A 21,297-nucleotide genomic window follows, 5' to 3' on the forward strand; every position below is an offset into this window, starting at 1 on the left:
TGCGACTGAAAAGTTCCAAACGCTCTAATGTACGAAGTATACATTTCTGGAGCAAACAATACAAACATACCGCATTTAAATTAACAACTACAGGCTTGAACACATGAATCTCCATATAAAATCCATGAGTTCGGTTGTTTTCTGAATCTAGATCTGCCGTGCACAAACGTTCAACACAAGCAAATTCCCAAGGCAAGTAACTCTCATACTTTGTCTAGCGACAAGAGTAGTTCTACTTTCAAATTTCTTTTCACTCAGTTTCTTCGACAACAAACTGCAATCCGACGGTCAGTTTTCAACAATATTTCATTTTATAAACAGATCACAAGCAACCAAATGCACACATCTCATCAATTTAAAGAACGTAAATCGGTTTCATACACTATTTTCCCCAGAAAACTGAACTTCATACAGTTTTTAACGTTGGAACACGGATGCAAAAGTTCGTCTGCTAGTCCCATTTGACGAAAGAACATTATCCTAAGCGATACCAAAACATAAACAGAACACACAATATCTGCCTTTACCGCCACTTGATTTTAGTCCAAAACAGGGAAACTGACAAAAAGTGTTAACAGAATGGAATGATTTGCACGGAACTATATAACCGCGCTTTTATCGATCGCTTGCGCAGGTTGACTGGTTGAGTGAATTGGATTCGATCAAACTTTCGCAAAAAAACTCATCTTTTCTTTGAATAACTGAAGAAAGGAGGAATAAAGAGGTTACACACCTCGTCTCAGGGATTATTAAAAATAATGGTCTCAGTTCGCGGTCATGAAAAAGCTCGCTAAAGCTCGCATTTTTCATGATCCGCTAAATTCGACCATTATTTTTAATAATCACTGAGACTCGGCATGTAACCTCTACGTATTCTTCATCCTTTCCTGAATCAAAACGTACACAGATATATCATGTTTTCTACGAAAAGGTGCTCAAAATGAAAGACCATTTGGATCTATGTTTGCCAGCTTTGCGAAGACCAGCGTGACCGGTCTCGGTCTTCGTCTTTTGGCTAGCCAAGCCTTACTAGTCTTGGTGATGACTGATCTCGGGTTTTCAGTGTTGATCTTTAAAGGCACAGTAAGCCTCCCGTAAACCATCACAGAGCTCCCCGAGCGTCTACATACAGTACAAGCATATTTCCATTTGAACGCTCACCGAACGGGAACATCCTGGCTGCTTTCTGTCGAGCGTGAGAAATTTTCAAAGAATTTATTTTCGTGGACTTGGTCCAACAACAATGGCGCCTCGTTTTGGTGCTGGACGGCTGTTATGATACCGGAAATCACGCCCGGACAGTAAGCCTCCCGTAAACCATCACAGATACTATCAGGCTTTTACACACAGTACAAACACCCTTCCATTTGAACGCTCACCAAACGGGAACATCCTAGGTGCCCTACGTAAAGAGCGAGCAATTTTTGAGTCACTTGAGAAAAAGTGACTCTATGTAATCGGTCAGTGTTAGTCTGTCCGGCCGGTCGTCCGGCCGTCCGCCCGGCCGTCCGGCCGGCCGTCCGTAGACACCACCTTAACGTTGGACTTTTCTCGGAAACTATCAAAGCGATCGGGCTCATATTTTGTTTAGTCGTGACCTCCAATGACCTCTACACTTTAACGATGGTTTCGTTGACCTTTGACCTTTTTCAAGGTCACAGGTCAGCGTCAAAGGAAAAATTAGACATTTTATATCTTTGACAAAGTTCATCGGATGTGATTGAAACTTTGTAGGATTATTCTTTACATCAAAGTATTTACATCTGTAGCCTTTTACGAACGTTATCAGAAAAACAAGGGAGATAACTAGCCTTTTCTGTTCGGCAACACACAACTTAACGTTGGGCTTTTCTCGGAAACTATAAAAGTGACCGGGCTCAAATTTTATGTGAACGTGACTCATTGTGTTGTGAATAGCAATTTCTTCCTGTCCATCTGATGCCTCATATAATATTCAGAACTGCGAAAGTGACTCGATCGAGCGTTTGCTCTTCTTGTTAAAGAATTAATTTTGCAGATTGTCTCGAACACATTTTGGACCGATCCTGAACTCAGGTCAAACATGAGTTACTTCCCTTCGGGTCTCATTCTATCGATGTAAACTGGCGATAGCCGTGAATCCATGATATCAAAATGTTTTTGGACCGTGGTGCGTTTTTGCGCTAGACCTAACTTTTAAAATCTAAATAATAGATTGACAGCTTGTTCCACAAACATTCTTCAATCATAAAAGAATTCTTTTTTCATCAAGACAAGATCAGTACAATTCGAAGTTGTAAAAGTTTGAAAAAAGAAAAACCCGGAAGCAGGGGTCGTGGCAGACGACGGTTTATCAGTGCATATCGCCGTTCCTCTCAACAGTCAAAAGCCATCGCTAGAGTTCTTGTGAACCACAGCCGTTTGTTTCGTGTATAAAAACGTGCTATTGTAAATAAGCTCACATCGAGTCGCATTCAAATGACTAACTGACGACTACATTGTGAAAAAGGAAACTGGATCACACGGGTTCACAATGGCTCAGGGGTAAGATAAACCAAGTAAATATTAATTCTTTGAAAATTGCTCGCTCTTTACGTAGGCCACCTAGGATGTTCCCGTTTGGTGAGCGTTCAAATGGAAGGGTGTTTGTACTGTGTGTAAAAGCCTGACCGTATCTGTGATGGTTTACGGGAGGCTTACTGTGCCTTTAAGTTTCAAGTCGACAGTTAACAAAATGTTTTGTTGTGTTTTTTCCCGTCAGAATACACGACAATCCCTACCGTTGACTACCAAACTAGTTCCATAGACATTGGAAGTATTGACGCGCGCGGCTACACATACTCAAGTACCAACTACGGAAATTCTCCGTCTTACACCTCTGACTATGGCTACAGCGATGTGTACACAAGCTATGACTATCCGTCTTACGCCACTGACTATGGCTACAGCGATTTGTACACTGGCTATGGCTATCCGTCTTACACCTCGGACTATGGCTACAGCGATGCGTTCACAAGCTATGGCGACTATCCGTCTTACAGCTCGGACTATGGCTACAGCGATTCAATGTACACTGGCTATGGCTATCCGTCTTACACCTCGGACTATGGCTACAGCGATGCGTTCACAAGCTATGCCTATCCGTCTTACGCCACCGACTATGGCTACAGCGATTGGTACACACGCTATGGAGACTATCCGTCTTACGCCACTGACGATGTGTACACCAATGGATACACAGACTCTTGGACCTCCGCGTCTTCCACCTCAGACTATGGGTACACGGACACCACTAACTATGGGTACACGGATACCAGCGACTATGGGTACACGGATGGCTACACAGACCATCCATTCAACACCGGCGACTATGGTTACTATGATGACGATGGTAACTGGTACCCCAACGATGGAGCTGCGCCAGTTCCCGACAGTGAGTGGAAAGATAGTGTGTTCCAATCCTACTTTCAAGTCAGCCTTTCAGTGTTGTGCGTGGTTTGTGCACGTTTTGCAAATGTGTGTGTGCGGGTTGGTGCGGTTATTACACCCCCGGTATAGGGGTGTGTATAGGTTTCGGTCGATGTGTTTGTTTGTGTGTTTGTGTTCGCATATAGATCTCAAGAATGAACGGACCGATCGTCACCAAACTTGGTGAACAGGTTCTATACATTCTTGAGACGGTCCTTACAAAAATTGGGACCAGTCAAACACACGGTGAGGGAGTTATTGGTGGATTAAAATTATACAAGGACTTATAGAGGGACATCTTAATGGTCAAAGGGAAATAACCATTCTCACTCAGTCACTGCCACCAACTGAGAAGGTTATTTCCCTTTGACGGGGGTGTTTTTCCTACCTCGGAGGAATTTCTTGTTCTATCTTGATTGCATTGGACAGCACCGATGCCTTTTCTGTCAATTTACGTTTGCTCAGTTTAAGACACTGTGAGCTAATACAGTGTTGCCGGCAGTGGCTAATACTTTAGAAATCTGTTCGTTTCAATTGCAAATGGGGTTACTATCAGTACTCTTGATTTCGGGAACTGGGGGGGGGGGGGGGGAAGACACACTGTTGCTTGTATCGCATACCTCGTTGAACTGATAGACTACCTGAGATACGTTCTGTGCGGTCGTTACTGCATGCTATATTTCTGTGCAAGTTCGGTATTTGACTTTTTGTCAAAAGCCATTGCTGCGTAGTGGTGCTGAATGATCACCAAACAGTAGTCACCCCAATGAACATGAAAGTAAAAGGTCTTTATGTGTGTTAATCAATGTTTCCGCATTTTATTCTCAACCTTTATCAGCTATGTGAGGCACATGTTGTTAAAACTTGTTTGGCCACCTGAAAAAAAAACCTCATAATTATCAACGCATTACTTGTTTTGTCTCAGAATCTACCCCGGGTGTGAGTGTTGATTACACCAACACCTTCACTGAGTACACAACTTCTGGGCAAAGAGACTACATAACTACCACTCAACCTCCTACACCAGACTTCACAAATACTGTTTCTCAAGCCACAGACTTCGTCACTGGTAATGAACTATTGTTAATCAGATATATATATACTTCATCTGCTCCCGTATTTTGACATTAATTGCAGAATCGTTGTTATTTAGCTGACGTCACTGGAACCATGAAAAAGTACATGGTAAATTTACCATAGATCGAAGGTGTGCCGGCTTGCATGCAGTAGTAGGGATGTTGGTGAACCCCGATGGTTGGCTGACGGTTAATTATAGCAGCATCTGAATCAAGAGTAATCAGTTGTGTTGATGGTAGTTTGACTGCATTTACCACAGACTCAAGACAAGACCCAAGACTCAAAATGTTACTGTCCTTATAAAAACAAGGAAAATTGCCATGCAGTGTCAAGCGATTACATGCATAAAATACATCACATTTACTAAGAATTAAGGATTGCACTTAAAACTAACAACACTAAACCGTATCACATTTACTTAGAATTTACTTAGCACTAAAACACATCTACAAATCCTAAGCAGTCTCTCACCAGCAACCTTCAAAGGAAGTTTCAGTATCCTGTGTATCCTGCGCCTTGAGTCGCCTTGTGGTGAGATATGTGCGCGTTATAAATTCTCGTATTATTTATTGTCATTATGCAGCAGACCTGGGGTCAGTACATTCAACTGGCCAAGTTGTTGACAAAATTTCCGTTTAAGTAATAATATCTAAGGCCAAGAAGATAGGCGAGATTGCAAACAAATGTGTAATTGACCAATTATATAATTAATTGTGCACAAAACAGTTAATGGCATTTTTGATTGTTGATTTACAATGCTGTCCAAAAGAACTTAAAGTTATAAAATCGTAAGAAGCCAATGGCGGAAATGGACTCGCGTCTCATTTTTTAGATTCATATGTGGCGTTGAGTTAAGACTTGAGAAAACTGGAATGTATATGGCAGATCCATGTTTCTCTGAGACTTATATCACATACAGACAGCTGACAGTCTCAAAATGTAATCTGTTCTTTCCATTGAAGACACAGTAACCACCACCTACACTCCCGATGTGAGTTCGGCCCAGCCTGGCAACAATGTTCGTGGTAATTCCGGGTACATCACCAGCCGTAACTACCCTGAGTCCTACCCCAGTAACGAGGACTATGAGGTCACAGTGACCTTGGATCAAGCCGGCCCCCAGACCGTTGAACTGACGCTGGATGACTTTGACGTAGAGTGGAACTCCTTCTGTGCCTATGATTACGTCATCATCAACAGTGACGAAACCAACAAATTGTGCGGCGTCAAAAATGGAGAGAAAATTTCAGGCAAGGACATTTTTGGAACATAAAATTCGAAGTTTGTTGGCAGCTAGGAAGGTATGTTTAAAATGTACCAATGCCCGTTGCTACGTTATGATGGTAAACCCAACACGTTCTCTATCTCCAATGTTTTCCCTCTCCACAGTGGAAGTTCCAGACGACACCTTCACTGTCACTCTGCACTCTGACGGTTCTGTGCAAAGGAAGGGCTTCAACATCAGCTACACAGTGGAACAAGGTACACTCTTTCTGGCTTTCCTTCTCTCATTCTGTGTTTGTTCCTTTCTCAGTTTTGCATGTTAAATTTCTTTCCGTGTGTGCGGTTGAAATTGGTGAAACGTTTACAAGCAAACAACTGCAGACACTGACATCCGTGAAAAGTTTTAATGACGTAAATGAAAGTTGATATTTATTGGTTTCATACTGAACCTATCTTTGAATATTTGACACGTTTGTTTTGGTGTTATTTGATGAGTATCTTTGCGCGGAACAAGTACGGACTGCTCATTTTTCGGGAAATGTTGTCGATGACGTTATAGACGGCTTTAAAAAAAAAACTGAGGCGGCACTGTGATGGTCGACTTCATTTTTGAATCAAATTATTTGAAATTTGGGTAAAATAAACTTTGTCCCGGCCCGGGCTATGGGATTGCTTGGAAGCTTAAAAATCTATTTATTTATCAAAATTCTAATTAAAATTCATAATTTTACAACACATTCAAAAAAGATTGCACTTTATTCTCCCCTCTGCTTCTTTACCTCTGTAAACTTGTAGAGCTAGTTATTTTTCGATAAACACCCAGCAACCAAACAAATAACGAGCCAGCAACAGCCTGAATCCTCCATAGCGCAATGGGTTGAGAAGCTGTTCTGTGTCGGTACTACTTTTGCAACTGAAAAGTTCCAAACGCTCTAATGTACGAAGTATACATTTCTGGAGCAAACAATACAAACATACCGCATTTAAATTAACAACTACAGGCTTGAACACATGAATCTCCATATAAAATCCATGAGTTCGGTTGTTTTCTGAATCTAGATCTGCCGTGCACAAACGTTCAACACAAGCAAATTCCCAAGGCAAGTAACTCTCATACTTTGTCTAGCGACAAGAGTAGTTCTACTTTCAAATTTCTTTTCACTCAGTTTCTTCGACAACAAACTGCAATCCGACGGTCAGTTTTCAACAATATTTCATTTTATAAACAGATCACAAGCAACCAAATGCACACATCTCATCAATTTAAAGAACGTAAATCGGTTTCATACACTATTTTCCCCAGAAAACTGAACTTCATACAGTTTTTAACGTTGGAACACGGATGCAAAAGTTCGTCTGCTAGTCCCATTTGACGAAAGAACATTATCCTAAGCGATACCAAAACATAAACAGAACACACAATATCTGCCTTTACCGCCACTTGATTTTAGTCCAAAACAGGGAAACTGACAAAAAGTGTTAACAGAATGGAATGATTTGCACGGAACTATATAACCGCGCTTTTATCGATCGCTTGCGCAGGTTGACTGGTTGAGTGAATTGGATTCGATCAAACTTTCGCAAAAAAACTCATCTTTTCTTTGAATAACTGAAGAAAGGAGGAATAAAGAGGTTACACACCTCGTCTCAGGGATTATTAAAAATAATGGTCTCAGTTCGCGGTCATGAAAAAGCTCGCTAAAGCTCGCATTTTTCATGATCCGCTAAATTCGACCATTATTTTTAATAATCACTGAGACTCGGCATGTAACCTCTACGTATTCTTCATCCTTTCCTGAATCAAAACGTACACAGATATATCATGTTTTCTACGAAAAGGTGCTCAAAATGAAAGACCATTTGGATCTATGTTTGCCAGCTTTGCGAAGACCAGCGTGACCGGTCTCGGTCTTCGTCTTTTGGCTAGCCAAGCCTTACTAGTCTTGGTGATGACTGATCTCGGGTTTTCAGTGTTGATCTTTAAAGGCACAGTAAGCCTCCCGTAAACCATCACAGAGCTCCCCGAGCGTCTACATACAGTACAAGCATATTTCCATTTGAACGCTCACCGAACGGGAACATCCTGGCTGCTTTCTGTCGAGCGTGAGAAATTTTCAAAGAATTTATTTTCGTGGACTTGGTCCAACAACAATGGCGCCTCGTTTTGGTGCTGGACGGCTGTTATGATACCGGAAATCACGCCCGGACAGTAAGCCTCCCGTAAACCATCACAGATACTATCAGGCTTTTACACACAGTACAAACACCCTTCCATTTGAACGCTCACCAAACGGGAACATCCTAGGTGCCCTACGTAAAGAGCGAGCAATTTTTAAAGAATTAATTTTGCAGATTGTCTCGAACACATTTTGGACCGATCCTGAACTCAGGTCAAACATGAGTTACTTCCCTTCGGGTCTCATTCTATCGATGTAAACTGGCGATAGCCGTGAATCCATGATATCAAAATGTTTTTGGACCGTGGTGCGTTTTTGCGCTAGACCTAACTTTTAAAATCTAAATAATAGATTGACAGCTTGTTCCACAAACATTCTTCAATCATAAAAGAATTCTTTTTTCATCAAGACAAGATCAGTACAATTCGAAGTTGTAAAAGTTTGAAAAAAGAAAAACCCGGAAGCAGGGGTCGTGGCAGACGACGGTTTATCAGTGCATATCGCCGTTCCTCTCAACAGTCAAAAGCCATCGCTAGAGTTCTTGTGAACCACAGCCGTTTGTTTCGTGTATAAAAACGTGCTATTGTAAATAAGCTCACATCGAGTCGCATTCAAATGACTAACTGACGACTACATTGTGAAAAAGGAAACTGGATCACACGGGTTCACAATGGCTCAGGGGTAAGATAAACCAAGTAAATATTAATTCTTTGAAAATTGCTCGCTCTTTACGTAGGCCACCTAGGATGTTCCCGTTTGGTGAGCGTTCAAATGGAAGGGTGTTTGTACTGTGTGTAAAAGCCTGACCGTATCTGTGATGGTTTACGGGAGGCTTACTGTGCCTTTAAGTTTCAAGTCGACAGTTAACAAAATGTTTTGTTGTGTTTTTTCCCGTCAGAATACACGACAATCCCTACCGTTGACTACCAAACTAGTTCCATAGACATTGGAAGTATTGACGCGCGCGGCTACACATACTCAAGTACCAACTACGGAAATTCTCCGTCTTACACCTCTGACTATGGCTACAGCGATGTGTACACAAGCTATGACTATCCGTCTTACGCCACTGACTATGGCTACAGCGATTTGTACACTGGCTATGGCTATCCGTCTTACACCTCGGACTATGGCTACAGCGATGCGTTCACAAGCTATGGCGACTATCCGTCTTACAGCTCGGACTATGGCTACAGCGATTCAATGTACACTGGCTATGGCTATCCGTCTTACACCTCGGACTATGGCTACAGCGATGCGTTCACAAGCTATGCCTATCCGTCTTACGCCACCGACTATGGCTACAGCGATTGGTACACACGCTATGGAGACTATCCGTCTTACGCCACTGACGATGTGTACACCAATGGATACACAGACTCTTGGACCTCCGCGTCTTCCACCTCAGACTATGGGTACACGGACACCACTAACTATGGGTACACGGATACCAGCGACTATGGGTACACGGATGGCTACACAGACCATCCATTCAACACCGGCGACTATGGTTACTATGATGACGATGGTAACTGGTACCCCAACGATGGAGCTGCGCCAGTTCCCGACAGTGAGTGGAAAGATAGTGTGTTCCAATCCTACTTTCAAGTCAGCCTTTCAGTGTTGTGCGTGGTTTGTGCACGTTTTGCAAATGTGTGTGTGCGGGTTGGTGCGGTTATTACACCCCCGGTATAGGGGTGTGTATAGGTTTCGGTCGATGTGTTTGTTTGTGTGTTTGTGTTCGCATATAGATCTCAAGAATGAACGGACCGATCGTCACCAAACTTGGTGAACAGGTTCTATACATTCTTGAGACGGTCCTTACAAAAATTGGGACCAGTCAAACACACGGTGAGGGAGTTATTGGTGGATTAAAATTATACAAGGACTTATAGAGGGACATCTTAATGGTCAAAGGGAAATAACCATTCTCACTCAGTCACTGCCACCAACTGAGAAGGTTATTTCCCTTTGACGGGGGTGTTTTTCCTACCTCGGAGGAATTTCTTGTTCTATCTTGATTGCATTGGACAGCACCGATGCCTTTTCTGTCAATTTACGTTTGCTCAGTTTAAGACACTGTGAGCTAATACAGTGTTGCCGGCAGTGGCTAATACTTTAGAAATCTGTTCGTTTCAATTGCAAATGGGGTTACTATCAGTACTCTTGATTTCGGGAACTGGGGGGGGGGGGGGGGGGAAGACACACTGTTGCTTGTATCGCATACCTCGTTGAACTGTAGACTACCTGAGATACGAAAATGTAGGTTTTCTTTGCGGTCGTTACTGCATGCTATATTTCTGTGCAAGTTCGGTATTTGACTTTTTGTCAAAAGCCATTGCTGCGTAGTGGTGCTGAATGATCACCAAACAGTAGTCTCCCCAATGAACATGAAAGTAAAAGGTCTTTATGTGTGTTAATCAATGTTTCCGCATTTTATTCTCAATCTGTATCAGCTATTTGAGGCACATGTTGTTAAAACTTGTTTGGCCACCTGAAGAAAAAAACTCATAATTATCAACGCATTACTTTTTTTGTCTCAGAGTCTACCCCGGGTGTGAGTGTTGATTACACCACCACCTTCACTGAGTACACAACTTCTGGGCAAAGAGACTACGTAACTACCACTCAACCTCCTACACCAGACTTCACAAATACTGTTTCTCAAGCCACAGACTTCGTCACTGGTAATGAACTATTGTTAATCAGATATACTTCATCTGCTCCCGTATTTTGACATTAACTGCAGAATCGTTGTTATTTAGCTAACGTCACTGGAACCATGAAAAAGTACATGGTAAATCTACCATAGATCGAAGGTGTGCCGGCTTGCATGCAGTAGTAGGGATGTTGGTGAACCCCGATGGTTGGCTGACGGTTAATTATAGCAGCATCTGAATCAAGAGTAATCAGTTGTGTTGATGGTCGTTTGACTGCATTTACCACAGACTCAAGACAAGACTCAAGACTCAAAATGTTACTGTCCTTATAAAAACAAGGAAAATTGCCATGCAGTGTCAAGCGATTACATACGCATAAAATACATCACATTTACTAAGAATTAAGGATTGCACTTAAAACTAACAACACTAAACCGTATCACATTTACTTAGAATTTACTTAGCACTAAAACACATCTACAAATCCTAAGCAGTCTCTCACCAGTAACCTTCAAAGGAAGTTTCAGTATCCTGTGTATCCTGCGCCTTGAGTCGCCTTGTGGTGAGATATGTGCGCGTTATAAATTCTCGTATTATTTATTGTCATTATGCAGCAGACCTGGGGTCAGTACATTCAACTGGCCAAGTTGTTGACAAAATTTCCGTTTAAGTAATAATATCTAAGGCCAAGAAGATAGGCGAGATTGCAAACAAATGTGTAATTGACCAATTATATGATTAATTGTGCACAAAACAGTTAATGGCATTTTTGATTGTTGATTTACAATCCTGTCCAAAAGAACTTAAAGTTATAAAATCGTAAGAAGCCAATGGCGGAAATGGACTCGCGTCTCATTTTTTAGATTCATATGTGGCGTTGAGTTAAGACTTGAGAAAACTGAAATGTATATGGCAGATCCATGTTTCTCTGAGACTTATATCACATACAGACAGCTGACAGTCTCAAAATGTGATCTGTTCTTTCCATTGAAGACACGGTAACCACCACCTACACTCCCGATGTGAGTTCGGCCCAGCCTGGCAACAATGTTCGTGGTAATTCCGGGTACATCACCAGCCGTAACTACCCTGAGTCCTACCCCAGTAACGAGGACTATGAGGTCACAGTGACCTTGGATCAAGCCGGCCCCCAGACCGTTGAACTGACGCTGGATGACTTTGACGTAGAGTGGAACTCCGTCTGTGCCTATGATTACGTCATCATCAACGGTGACGAAACCAACAAATTGTGCGGCGTCAAAAATGGAGAGAAAATTTCAGGCAAGGACATTTTTGGAACATAAAATTCGAAGTTTGTTGGCAGCTAGGAAGGTATGTTTAAAATGTACCAATGCCCGTTGCTACGTTATGATGGTAAACCCAACACGTTCTCTATCTCCAATGTTTTTCCTCTCCACAGTGGAAGTTCCAGACGACACCTTCACTGTCACTCTGCACTCTGACGGTTCTGTGCAAAGGAAGGGCTTCAACATCAGCTACACAGTGGAACAAGGTACACTCTTTCTGGCTTTCCTTCTCTCATTCTGTGTTTGTTCCTTTCTCAGTTTTGCATGTTAAATTTCTTTCCGTGTGTGCGGTTGAAATCGTTGAAACGTTTACAAGCAAACAACAGCAGACACTGACATCCGTGAAAAGTTTTAATGACGTAAATGAAAGTTAATCTTTATTGGTTTCATACTGAACCTATCTTTGAATATTTGACACGTTTGTTTTGGTGTTATTTGATGAGTATCTTTGCGCGGAACAAGTACGGACTGCTCATTTTTCGGGAAATGTTGTCGATGACGTTATAGACGGCTGTAAAAAAAAACCTGAGGCGGCACTGTGATGGTCGACTTCATTTTTCAATCAAATTATTTGAAATTTGGGTAAAACAAACTTTGTCCCGGCCCGGGCTATGGGATTGCTTGGAAGCTTAAAAATCTATTTATTTATCAAAATTCTAATTAAAATTCATAATTTTAAAACACATTCAAAAAAGAGTGCACTTTATTCCCCCTTCTGCTTCTTTACCTCTGTAAACTTGTAGAGCTAGTTATTTTTCGATAAACACCCAGCAACCAAACAAATAACGAGCCAGCAACAGCCTGAATCCTCCATAGCGCAATGGGTTGAGAAGCTGTTCTGTGTCGGTACTACTTTTGCGACTGAAAAGTTCCAAACGCTCTAATGTACGAAGTATACATCTCTGGCGCAAACAATACAAACATACCGCATTTAAATTAACAACTACAGGCTTGAACACATGAATCTCCATATAAAATCCATGAGTTCGGTTGTTTTCTTAATCTAGATCTGCCGTGCACAAACGTTCAACACAAGCAAATTCCCAAGGCAAGTAACTCTCATACTTTGTCTAGCGACAAGAGTAGTTCTACTTTCAAATTTCTTTTCACTCAGTTTCTTCGACAACAGACTGCAGGGCCGGACCAAATGAGTTGTAAGGGGGGGGGTTCCTCCTTTTTGGGGGGGGCAAATCAGCGAAGTGGCGAAGCCACAAGCGCGCGCCTGCTTTGCAGGCGCGCGAACTAGGGGGGTCCGGGGGCATGCTCCCCCGGATTATTTTTGAAAAACGGTTAAAATCTGTGCAATCTGGTGCATTCTGGGCCTTGTTTTGAGGGTTAAGAGCAGCATTGTTTTGGTGCTAAAACTAGTAAAAAAATCCGGGGGCATGCTCCCCCGGAAAATTGTTGAAAAACGGTTAAAATCTGTGCAATCTGGTGCATTCTGGGCCTTGTTTTGAGGGTTAAGAGCAGCATTGTTTTGGTGCTAAAACTAGTAAAAAAAAAAAAAAAAAACCCCACTCAAAGCAAGGTACATGCTTTTTCCAGGGGTGGGGTTCCGGAACCCCTGGAACCCCCCCCTGGGTCCGGCCCTGGACTGCAATCCGACGGTCAGTTTTCAACAATATTTCATTTTATAAACAGATCACACGCAACCAAATGCACACATCTCATCAATTTAAAGAACATAAATCGGTTTCATACACTATTTTCCCAGAAAACTGAACTTCATACAGTTTTTAACGTTGGAACACGGATGCAAAAGTTCGTCTGCTAGTCCCATTTGACGAAAGAACATTATCTTAAGCGATACCAAATCATAAACAGAACACACAATATCTGCCTTTACCGCCACTTGATTTTAGTCCAAAACAGGGAAACTGACAAAAAGTGTCAACAGAATGGAATGATTTGCACGGAACTATATAACCGCGCATTAATCGATCGCTTGCGCAGGTTGACTGGTTGAGTGAATTGGATTCGATCAAACTTTCGCAAAAAAACTCCTCTTTTCTTTGAATAACTGAAGAAAGGAGGAATAAAGAGGTTACACACCTCGTCTCAGGGATTATTAAAAATAATGGTCTCAGTTCGCGGTCATGAAAAAGCTCGCTAAAGCTCGCATTTTTCATGATCCGCTAAATTCGACCATTATTTTTAATAATCACTGAGACTCAGCATGTAACCTCTACGTATTCTTCATCCTTTCCTGAATCAAAAAGAACACAGATATATCATGTTTTCTACGAAAAGGAGCTCAAAATGAAAGACCATTTGGATCTATGTTTGCCAGCTTTGCGAAGACCAGCGTGACCGGTCTCGGTCCTCGTCTTTTGGCTAGCCAAGCCTTACTAGTCTTGGTGATGACTGATCTCGGGTTTTCAGTGTTGATCTTTAAGTTTCAAGTCGACAGTTAACAAAATGTTTTGTTGTGTTTTTCCCTTCAGAATACACGACAATCCCTACCGTTGACTACCAAACTAGTTCCATAGACATTGGAAGTATTGACGCGCGCGGCTACACATACTCAAGTACCAACTACGGAAATTCTCCGTCTTACACCTCCGACTATGGCTACAGCGATGTGTACACAAGCTATGACTATCCGTCTTACGCCACTGACTATGGCTACAGCGATTTGTACACTGGCTATGGCTATCCGTCTTACAGCTCGGACTATGGCTACAGCGATGCGTTCACAAGCTATGGCGGTTATCCGTCTTACAGCTCGGACTATGGCTACAGCGATTTGTACACTGGCTATGGCTATCCGTCTTACACCTCGGACTATGGCTACAGCGATGCGTTCACAAGCTATGCCTATCCGTCTTACGCCACCGACTATGGCTACAGCGATTGGTACACACGCTATGGAGACTATCCGTCTTACGCCACTGACGATGTGTACACCAATGGATACACAGACTCTTGGACCTCCGCGTCTTCCACCTCAGACTATGGGTACACGGACACCACTAACTATGGGTACACGGATACCAGCGACTATGGGTACACGGATGGCTACACAGACCATCCATTCAACACCGGCGACTATGGTTACTATGATGACGATGGTAACTGGTACCCCAACGATGGAGCTGCGCCAGTTCCCGACAGTGAGTGAAAAGATAGTGTGTTCCAATCCTACTTTCAAGTCAGCCTTTCAGTGTTGTGCGTGGTTCGTGCACGTTTTGCAAATGTGTGTGTGGTTGGTGCGGTTATACTATCTTGATTGCATTGGACAGCACCGATGCCTTTTCTGTCAATTTACGTTTGCTCAGTTTAAGACACTGTGAGCTAGTACAGTGTTGCCGGCAGTGGCTAATACTTTAGAAATCTGTTCGTTTCAATTGCAAATGGGGTTACTATCAGTACTTTTGATTTCGGGAACTGGGGGGGGGGGGGGGAGCATTTCGTCATCTATTTATATATCTTGACCCTGAACTGATGCGTACTCGGCTGTTGCTTTTCGTAAAAGGTAGCCAGCTACCATGGAATAATAGTGACTATGAAACCACGACTACACTCGTATATACTGATTCTGGTTTCGATTCAGACACCGATTTTGGCTCTGGGTCTGGGTCGAGGAGATGTCCTCGCCGCGAGTATCACATCAACAGTAATTCTGGGCACCTGAAAAGTCCCAACTACCCCGGAACGTACTCCAACAACGAAGACTTTGATTTCACGGTGACCCTCGACCAACCCGGCCCCCAGACCGTGTACCTCAACTTTGACGATTTTGACGTCGAATGGAACTCGGACTGTGCCTATGATTACGTCATCATCAATGGTGACGTCAGCAACAAACTGTGTGGCCTCAAAGCGGGGGAGAGTATGGAGGGTAAGATACAGAGTTTGTTTTTATTTTTCTGATTGCTCCTCTTATTTTGCAGTTATCTTGATTTGTCATTGATTTTGTTCGTTGTATTACCCAATATTGACGGACTGTGTGATGATAGGGGAAAGGCTCCTAATATGGACCGGCTCCTAATATGGACCACCTCCTGTTCTGACAAACTAACGGCGCTAGAGCGCTCAAAACAATTTCATTCGCTGTATTCACCCGCTCTGGATAACTTGTACATGTCAAAACAGTTGCAGAAACACAAACCTCAAAACCGTTAGTTTTTTTCTTTTTTTTCACTTTTGGCAGCGTTCATTCTAAATTTGCCGCCTAAAGCGGACTCGTTTCTGTCCACAGCCAAAGCTTTTATCACACAAAAATTGCTATTTATATGACAGCTAAGACGGTATTTGTTACATTTTAGCAGTGTTGACCCCGAGTTTCTCCTGCAAATAAAAAAATAATAGCAAAATCTCAAAGTATGTGCGAGTCCCCTAATATGGACCACCTTCAACAAATCGAAGAAAATAAAAGCTAAAGGCTATTTTCATTAATTCATTTAAGAAGCTTGCTGGAAATAACCTATAACTAGCCCTCGAGATTTAAAAAAAATATAACAAAAAGTCTTCTTTTCGTGGAAATTGATAATTTCACTTATTTTCACTCTGTTTTTGATAAGCTTCTTTAGTTTCCTGGTGTGCTTCAAATAATGCTCTCATCGACCCGAAACAGATAAATCTAAAGCATATTTTAATCAGTCTGACTTGTACACTAAGTTGTATCATGTTATTTTGAAGTATAGGGGGCTTTTTACAGTGATTCGTGAAGGCCGCTTGACGGGTCCATATTAGGCGCCCAGGCTCCCAATATGGACCATTTGTGATTTTTTTCTGTATTTAATTTTTGCTGAATGTCTATCAAAGCTATTTCACTCTAATTAGTCCTAACGGTTAACCTAAGAGCGAAGGACTACCAAACACAAAATGAAACTTCTTCGCAAGAAAACAAGTTAGTTATCAGCATGAAACAAAAAGTGGTCCATATTAGGAGCCCTTCCCCTATCTTCTGCTATGGTCTGTTGAGACAGTGATATCAAAATCGAGACCGGAGGTAGAGATTTTGATATCACTGTCGAAACAGACCAATAGCAGAAGATATCATCACACAGTCAGTCAATGTTAAATATATTGCTAATTCTCTGGACATTTTGTATTTACTGTAAAGAAATTACAAAAGTATTTGTCTCAGTTTTGGCTGTTCCATATCCCTCCCTCTGATTATTATTTCTTTTTGTTCACTCTTTTCTTGTACTTTTCAGTATTCTAAAATGTCTTTTCTTTCAAAAAGTCTTTAGTCACTTGCTGAACTAAATTCTGGGATAATTAGATTTTCATACATATTTGTTTGTTTTTAAATTTAGGTGTTTTTGTTTTTGAAGTGGAGAAGCAATAAAGAGGTCGTCGATATCAAAACTGATATCGACGGAAATGTCGTCGATATCACTTTTGCACTGAGCTCAGTTTTGCCCAATTGACCAATGGAAATCCACGTAACATATGAAATAGCAATATACTTGTAGTGTAGATCCGTTTGTTGAGACCAGCATAAGTTTGAAAAATAGAATTTCGTTTTCGGCTGTCATTGGCCTTCGTCGGGCATTATCGGCTCAAGTCCTAGGTATTGCTCACTCTCCTTTTGAGTTGTCATTTGCCAAGTGTGTAAAATGAGTGTTGGCAGATAGTGTACCTGTTACGAGAACTAACATGGTATGTTTTGCACTGCCATCAGTGGAGGTTCCGGACGACACTTTCACGCTCACCTTCCATTCAGACGAAAGCCTGGAGAAGAGAGGTTTCGACATCTACTACAGTAGTTCACAAGGTAATCACATGGGGGCACAGTTAAAATGTCGTTTCCCTTTTGACCCCCCACCCCTTCCCCTGGTAAGGAGGAAGTATGTGAACTAGCTGTTTTATTCAATACAGTATCGGCTGGATGGCTTCTTTGCAAAGAGTATGTGACTCTGTGTCAACATCCAGTAAAAGTGGGTCTGTCTGTCGCTTTGTTTGTTTGTCTGTCTGTCTTTCTGTCTGTCTGCCTGTCTGTCTACCTTCCTTCCTGTCTGCCTGTTTGTCTGTCTGTCTTTCTGTATTGTCTGCCTGTTTGTCTGTCTGTCTTTCTGTATTGTCTGCCTGCCTCTTTGTCTGTACTGTCTACCTGTGTAAAGTGATTATACATCCGTCTGGGTGTGCAGAGCCCAGAGAAGCTTTCTGTCTGCCTGCCTGCCTGCTTAATAATTGTCTATTTGTCTGTCTGTCTGTCTGTCTGTCTGTCTGTCTGTCTGTCTGTATTGTCTGCCTGTTTGTCTGTCTGTACTGCCTGCTTGTGTAAAGTGATTATGCATCCGTCTGTGTGTGCAGAGCCCAGAAAAGCTTTCTGTCTGCCTGCCTGCCTGCCTGATAATTGTGTATTTGTCTGTCTGTCTGTCTGTCTGTCTGTCTGTCTGTATTGTCTGCCTGTTTGTCTGTCTGTACTGCCTGCTTGTGTAAAGTAATTATGCATCCGTCTGTGTGTGCAGAGCCCACAGAAGCTTTCTGTCTGCCTGCCTGCCTAATAATTGTCTGTTTGTCTGTATGTTTGTCTGTCTGTCTGTCTGTATTGTCTGCCTGTTTGTCTGTCTGTACTGCCTGCTTGTGTAAAGTGATTATGCATCCGTCTGTGTGTGCAGAGCCCAGAGAAGCTTTCTGTCTGCCTGCCTGCCTAATAATTGTCTGTTTGTCTCTGTTTGTCTGCATTGTCTGCCTGTCTGTCTGTCTGTCTGTACTGCCTGCCTGTGTAAAGTGATTATACATCCGTCTGTGTGTGCAGAGCCCACAGAAGAAGAGAGTAACGAGGATGGACGACAAGGCGAGTCTGGTAAGTATAGTGTGCCCTCATCCCGGTAAGACTGCTGCAAGCAGTTACGACTGAGTTCTTGTCATTTTGTAAGAAAGAAAGCTACAACAGATGTGGGTGATTTCAGATGTTTTTTGTAATCTACATAATGTTTGGTTGGCCTAGTTTCTTGTTCGTGCCTTTAGCAATTTTAAAGCGAGAGAGTCAAATAGGACTTGACAGACAAGTTTTTACGCGCAAGAAGATGGCATTGAATATATTATACCTGAATTTACTTCACAAGCCTCTTTGATAACGTGTCATCGACATTTGCCTCCAGGATATACTGTCCTTTGTCTTGCAGAGTAATGGATATCGTAATGTACACAATCTTGACACGGGCAAATACTCGTAACCTCCTCGATTTTGCTAACACAGCAGGGCCGGTATGCATGATTCGAGTTTAGAGACTTTATTCCGGGATAAACGGTACCCACAATGCAGTTTATTCCGGACTAAAATCTCTAAACTCGACTCATGCATACCAGCCCAGGGCCATGAAAAAAAACCAGATCCACGACCTGAACAACAGCTGGGTAGCTTTATCTGGACTGATTATTTTCCTGTGATTGTTTTCATACCCTTGTCTGTCCTACCCCTGGCCTAAAAATATGCGAGGAAAATGACTTCTCTGTTGGTTGACCACAGAAGGGGACATGCTGGAAGAACTGTGGGGACAGATCCACGAGCTGAACAACGGCATTGACGACACACTGGACAGCTGGGACACATTCCAGCAAGTCCTGCCCTTCCAGTGGTCATCGGAGCAAGACACGCCCCTCGGAGATCGGATCCCTGACATTCCCACTAGGGCACCTCCAGCAGAGGCCACGCCCTTCAACATCCCGGGCTCGAACATCCCCTCCGATGTGCCTCCGGTGGAGTCCAGGCCGCTGGAGATACCTGAGTCAGACCAGCAGGATCTGGTGGAAGAACCCGCGCAGTGGTTCGACTGGCTTAACTGACTCGGACTAGCCTTTGCTTAACTAACTGGTGGTTCAGTTCCTTGTATGGCTGTCAAAGTTCTTGGAATTATGTGTACTGCTAGGTGAATATACTGGAATAAAATTAATTGAATCAATGTTCTGTGTGTATGATGTGTAGGTTTTTGGCTCACGTAAGTGTAGCCTATGCGATGATAAACTTTGTCTGTCTGTGCGTGCGTGCGTGCGTGTGTGTGTGTGTGTGTGATAGAAACTTTAACATTTCCGAGTCTATGGATTACGTCAGTCTCGGTCAAAAGTGTTCGACGTGTGTGATAGAAACTATTTGAAGACGTCACATTATGACGTAAGAGGGTTAGACGTCACGCAAAGGAATTACTGAAAGTCTCGGTCATTGTTATTGTGAGCGGGCCGAGACTACTTGGCAGATCCAGGGTCTCGCTTTCTTGCACAGTTTCACCTATAGATGCTTTCTGTGTGTGTGTGTGTGTGTGTGTGTGTGTGTGTGTGTGTGTGTGTGTGTGTATGTGTGACGGAGTGATTGAGTTTGTGTTACTGTTTGTCGATTTCTTACGTGAGCCTTGAAGGCTTCGCCTCTTGTTTGTTTGTAAGTGAGCGTACGGAAACGTGTTTGCAAGTGTCTGCGCGTCTGTGATGTAAGAGTTGCAACTTGAAACAGACATCACAATCAGTAAATGAGAGTAAAAGTTTTTGTTCAGATAACAACTGGTTCCCCCATTTTTATATTTAATCAAGTTTTGACTAAATATGTTAACGTAGAGGGGGGAATCGAGACGAGGGTCGTGGTGTATGTGTGTGTGTGTGTCTGTCTGTCTGTGTGTGTGTGTAGAGCGATTCAGACTAAACTACTGGACCGATCTTTATGAAATTTGACATGAGAGTTCCTGGATATGAAATCCCCGAACGTTTTTTTCATTTTTTTGATAAATGTCTTTGATGACGTCATATCCGGCTTTTCGTGAAAGTTGAGGCGGCACTGTCACGCCCTCATTTTTCAACCAAATTGGTTGAAATTTTGGTCAAGTAATCTTCGACGAAGCCCGGGGTTCGGTATTGCATTTAAGCTTGGTGGCTTAAAAATTAATTAATGACTTTGGTCATTAAAAATCTGAAAATTGTAAAAAAAAATAAAAATGTATAAAACGATCCAAATTTACGTTTATCTTATTCTCCATCATTTGCTGATTCCAAAAACATATAAATATCATATATTCGGATTAAAAACAAGCTCTGAAAATTAAAAATATAAAAATTATTATCAAAATTAAATTGTCCAAATCAATTTAAAAACACCTTCATCTTATTCCTTGTCGGTTCTTGATTCCAAAAACATATAGATATGATATGTTTGGATTAAAAACACGCTCAGAAAGTTAAAACGAAGAGAGGTACAGAAAAGCGTGCTATCCTTCTCAGCGCAACGAATACCCCGATCTTCTTGTCAATTTCACTGCCTTTGCCGTGCGCGGTGGACTGACGATGCTACGAGTATACGGTCTTGCTGCGTTGCATTGCGTTCAGTTTCATTCTGTGAGTTCGACAGCTACTTGACTAAATGTTGTATTTTCGCCTTACGCGACTTGTTCTTTGTCTGTTCCATCACTTCAGCTCATTTATTCAGTTGATTGCGTTTACATTTGTTCATACCTTGTCCCCCCATTG

At 42.3% G+C, this 21,297-nt stretch overlaps 1 protein-coding gene across 6 annotated transcripts in view; it reads left to right on the forward strand.

Moving 5' to 3' along the window:
* LOC138951846 (uncharacterized) overlaps positions 1 to 19,751 on the forward strand; it is a 48,986-nt gene extending 29,235 nt beyond the window's left edge. For 3 of the 6 annotated variants that reach the window (XM_070323401.1, XM_070323404.1, XM_070323406.1), the window contains 12 exons: positions 4,373 to 4,516; positions 5,487 to 5,774; positions 5,914 to 6,006; positions 8,824 to 9,495; positions 10,469 to 10,612; positions 11,579 to 11,866; positions 12,006 to 12,098; positions 14,337 to 15,005; positions 15,446 to 15,733; positions 17,525 to 17,617; positions 18,605 to 18,652; positions 19,319 to 19,751. In XM_070323401.1, the coding sequence (XP_070179502.1) occupies positions 4,373 to 4,516; positions 5,487 to 5,774; positions 5,914 to 6,006; positions 8,824 to 9,495; positions 10,469 to 10,612; positions 11,579 to 11,866; positions 12,006 to 12,098; positions 14,337 to 15,005; positions 15,446 to 15,733; positions 17,525 to 17,617; positions 18,605 to 18,652; positions 19,319 to 19,635 (3,137 nt within the window). In that variant the 3' untranslated portion in view covers positions 19,636 to 19,751. The remainder of the gene's footprint in view (positions 1 to 4,372; positions 4,517 to 5,486; positions 5,775 to 5,913; positions 6,007 to 8,823; positions 9,496 to 10,468; positions 10,613 to 11,578; positions 11,867 to 12,005; positions 12,099 to 14,336; positions 15,006 to 15,445; positions 15,734 to 17,524; positions 17,618 to 18,604; positions 18,653 to 19,318) is intronic. The other 3 variants (XM_070323402.1, XM_070323403.1, XM_070323405.1) reach the window with 3 other exon arrangements.
* Positions 19,752 to 21,297: the final 1,546 nt, after the last annotated feature.

Source organism: Littorina saxatilis, linkage group LG17 (assembly GCF_037325665.1).
Source record: "Littorina saxatilis isolate snail1 linkage group LG17, US_GU_Lsax_2.0, whole genome shotgun sequence".
Classification (NCBI taxonomy): domain Eukaryota; kingdom Metazoa; phylum Mollusca; class Gastropoda; order Littorinimorpha; family Littorinidae; genus Littorina; species Littorina saxatilis.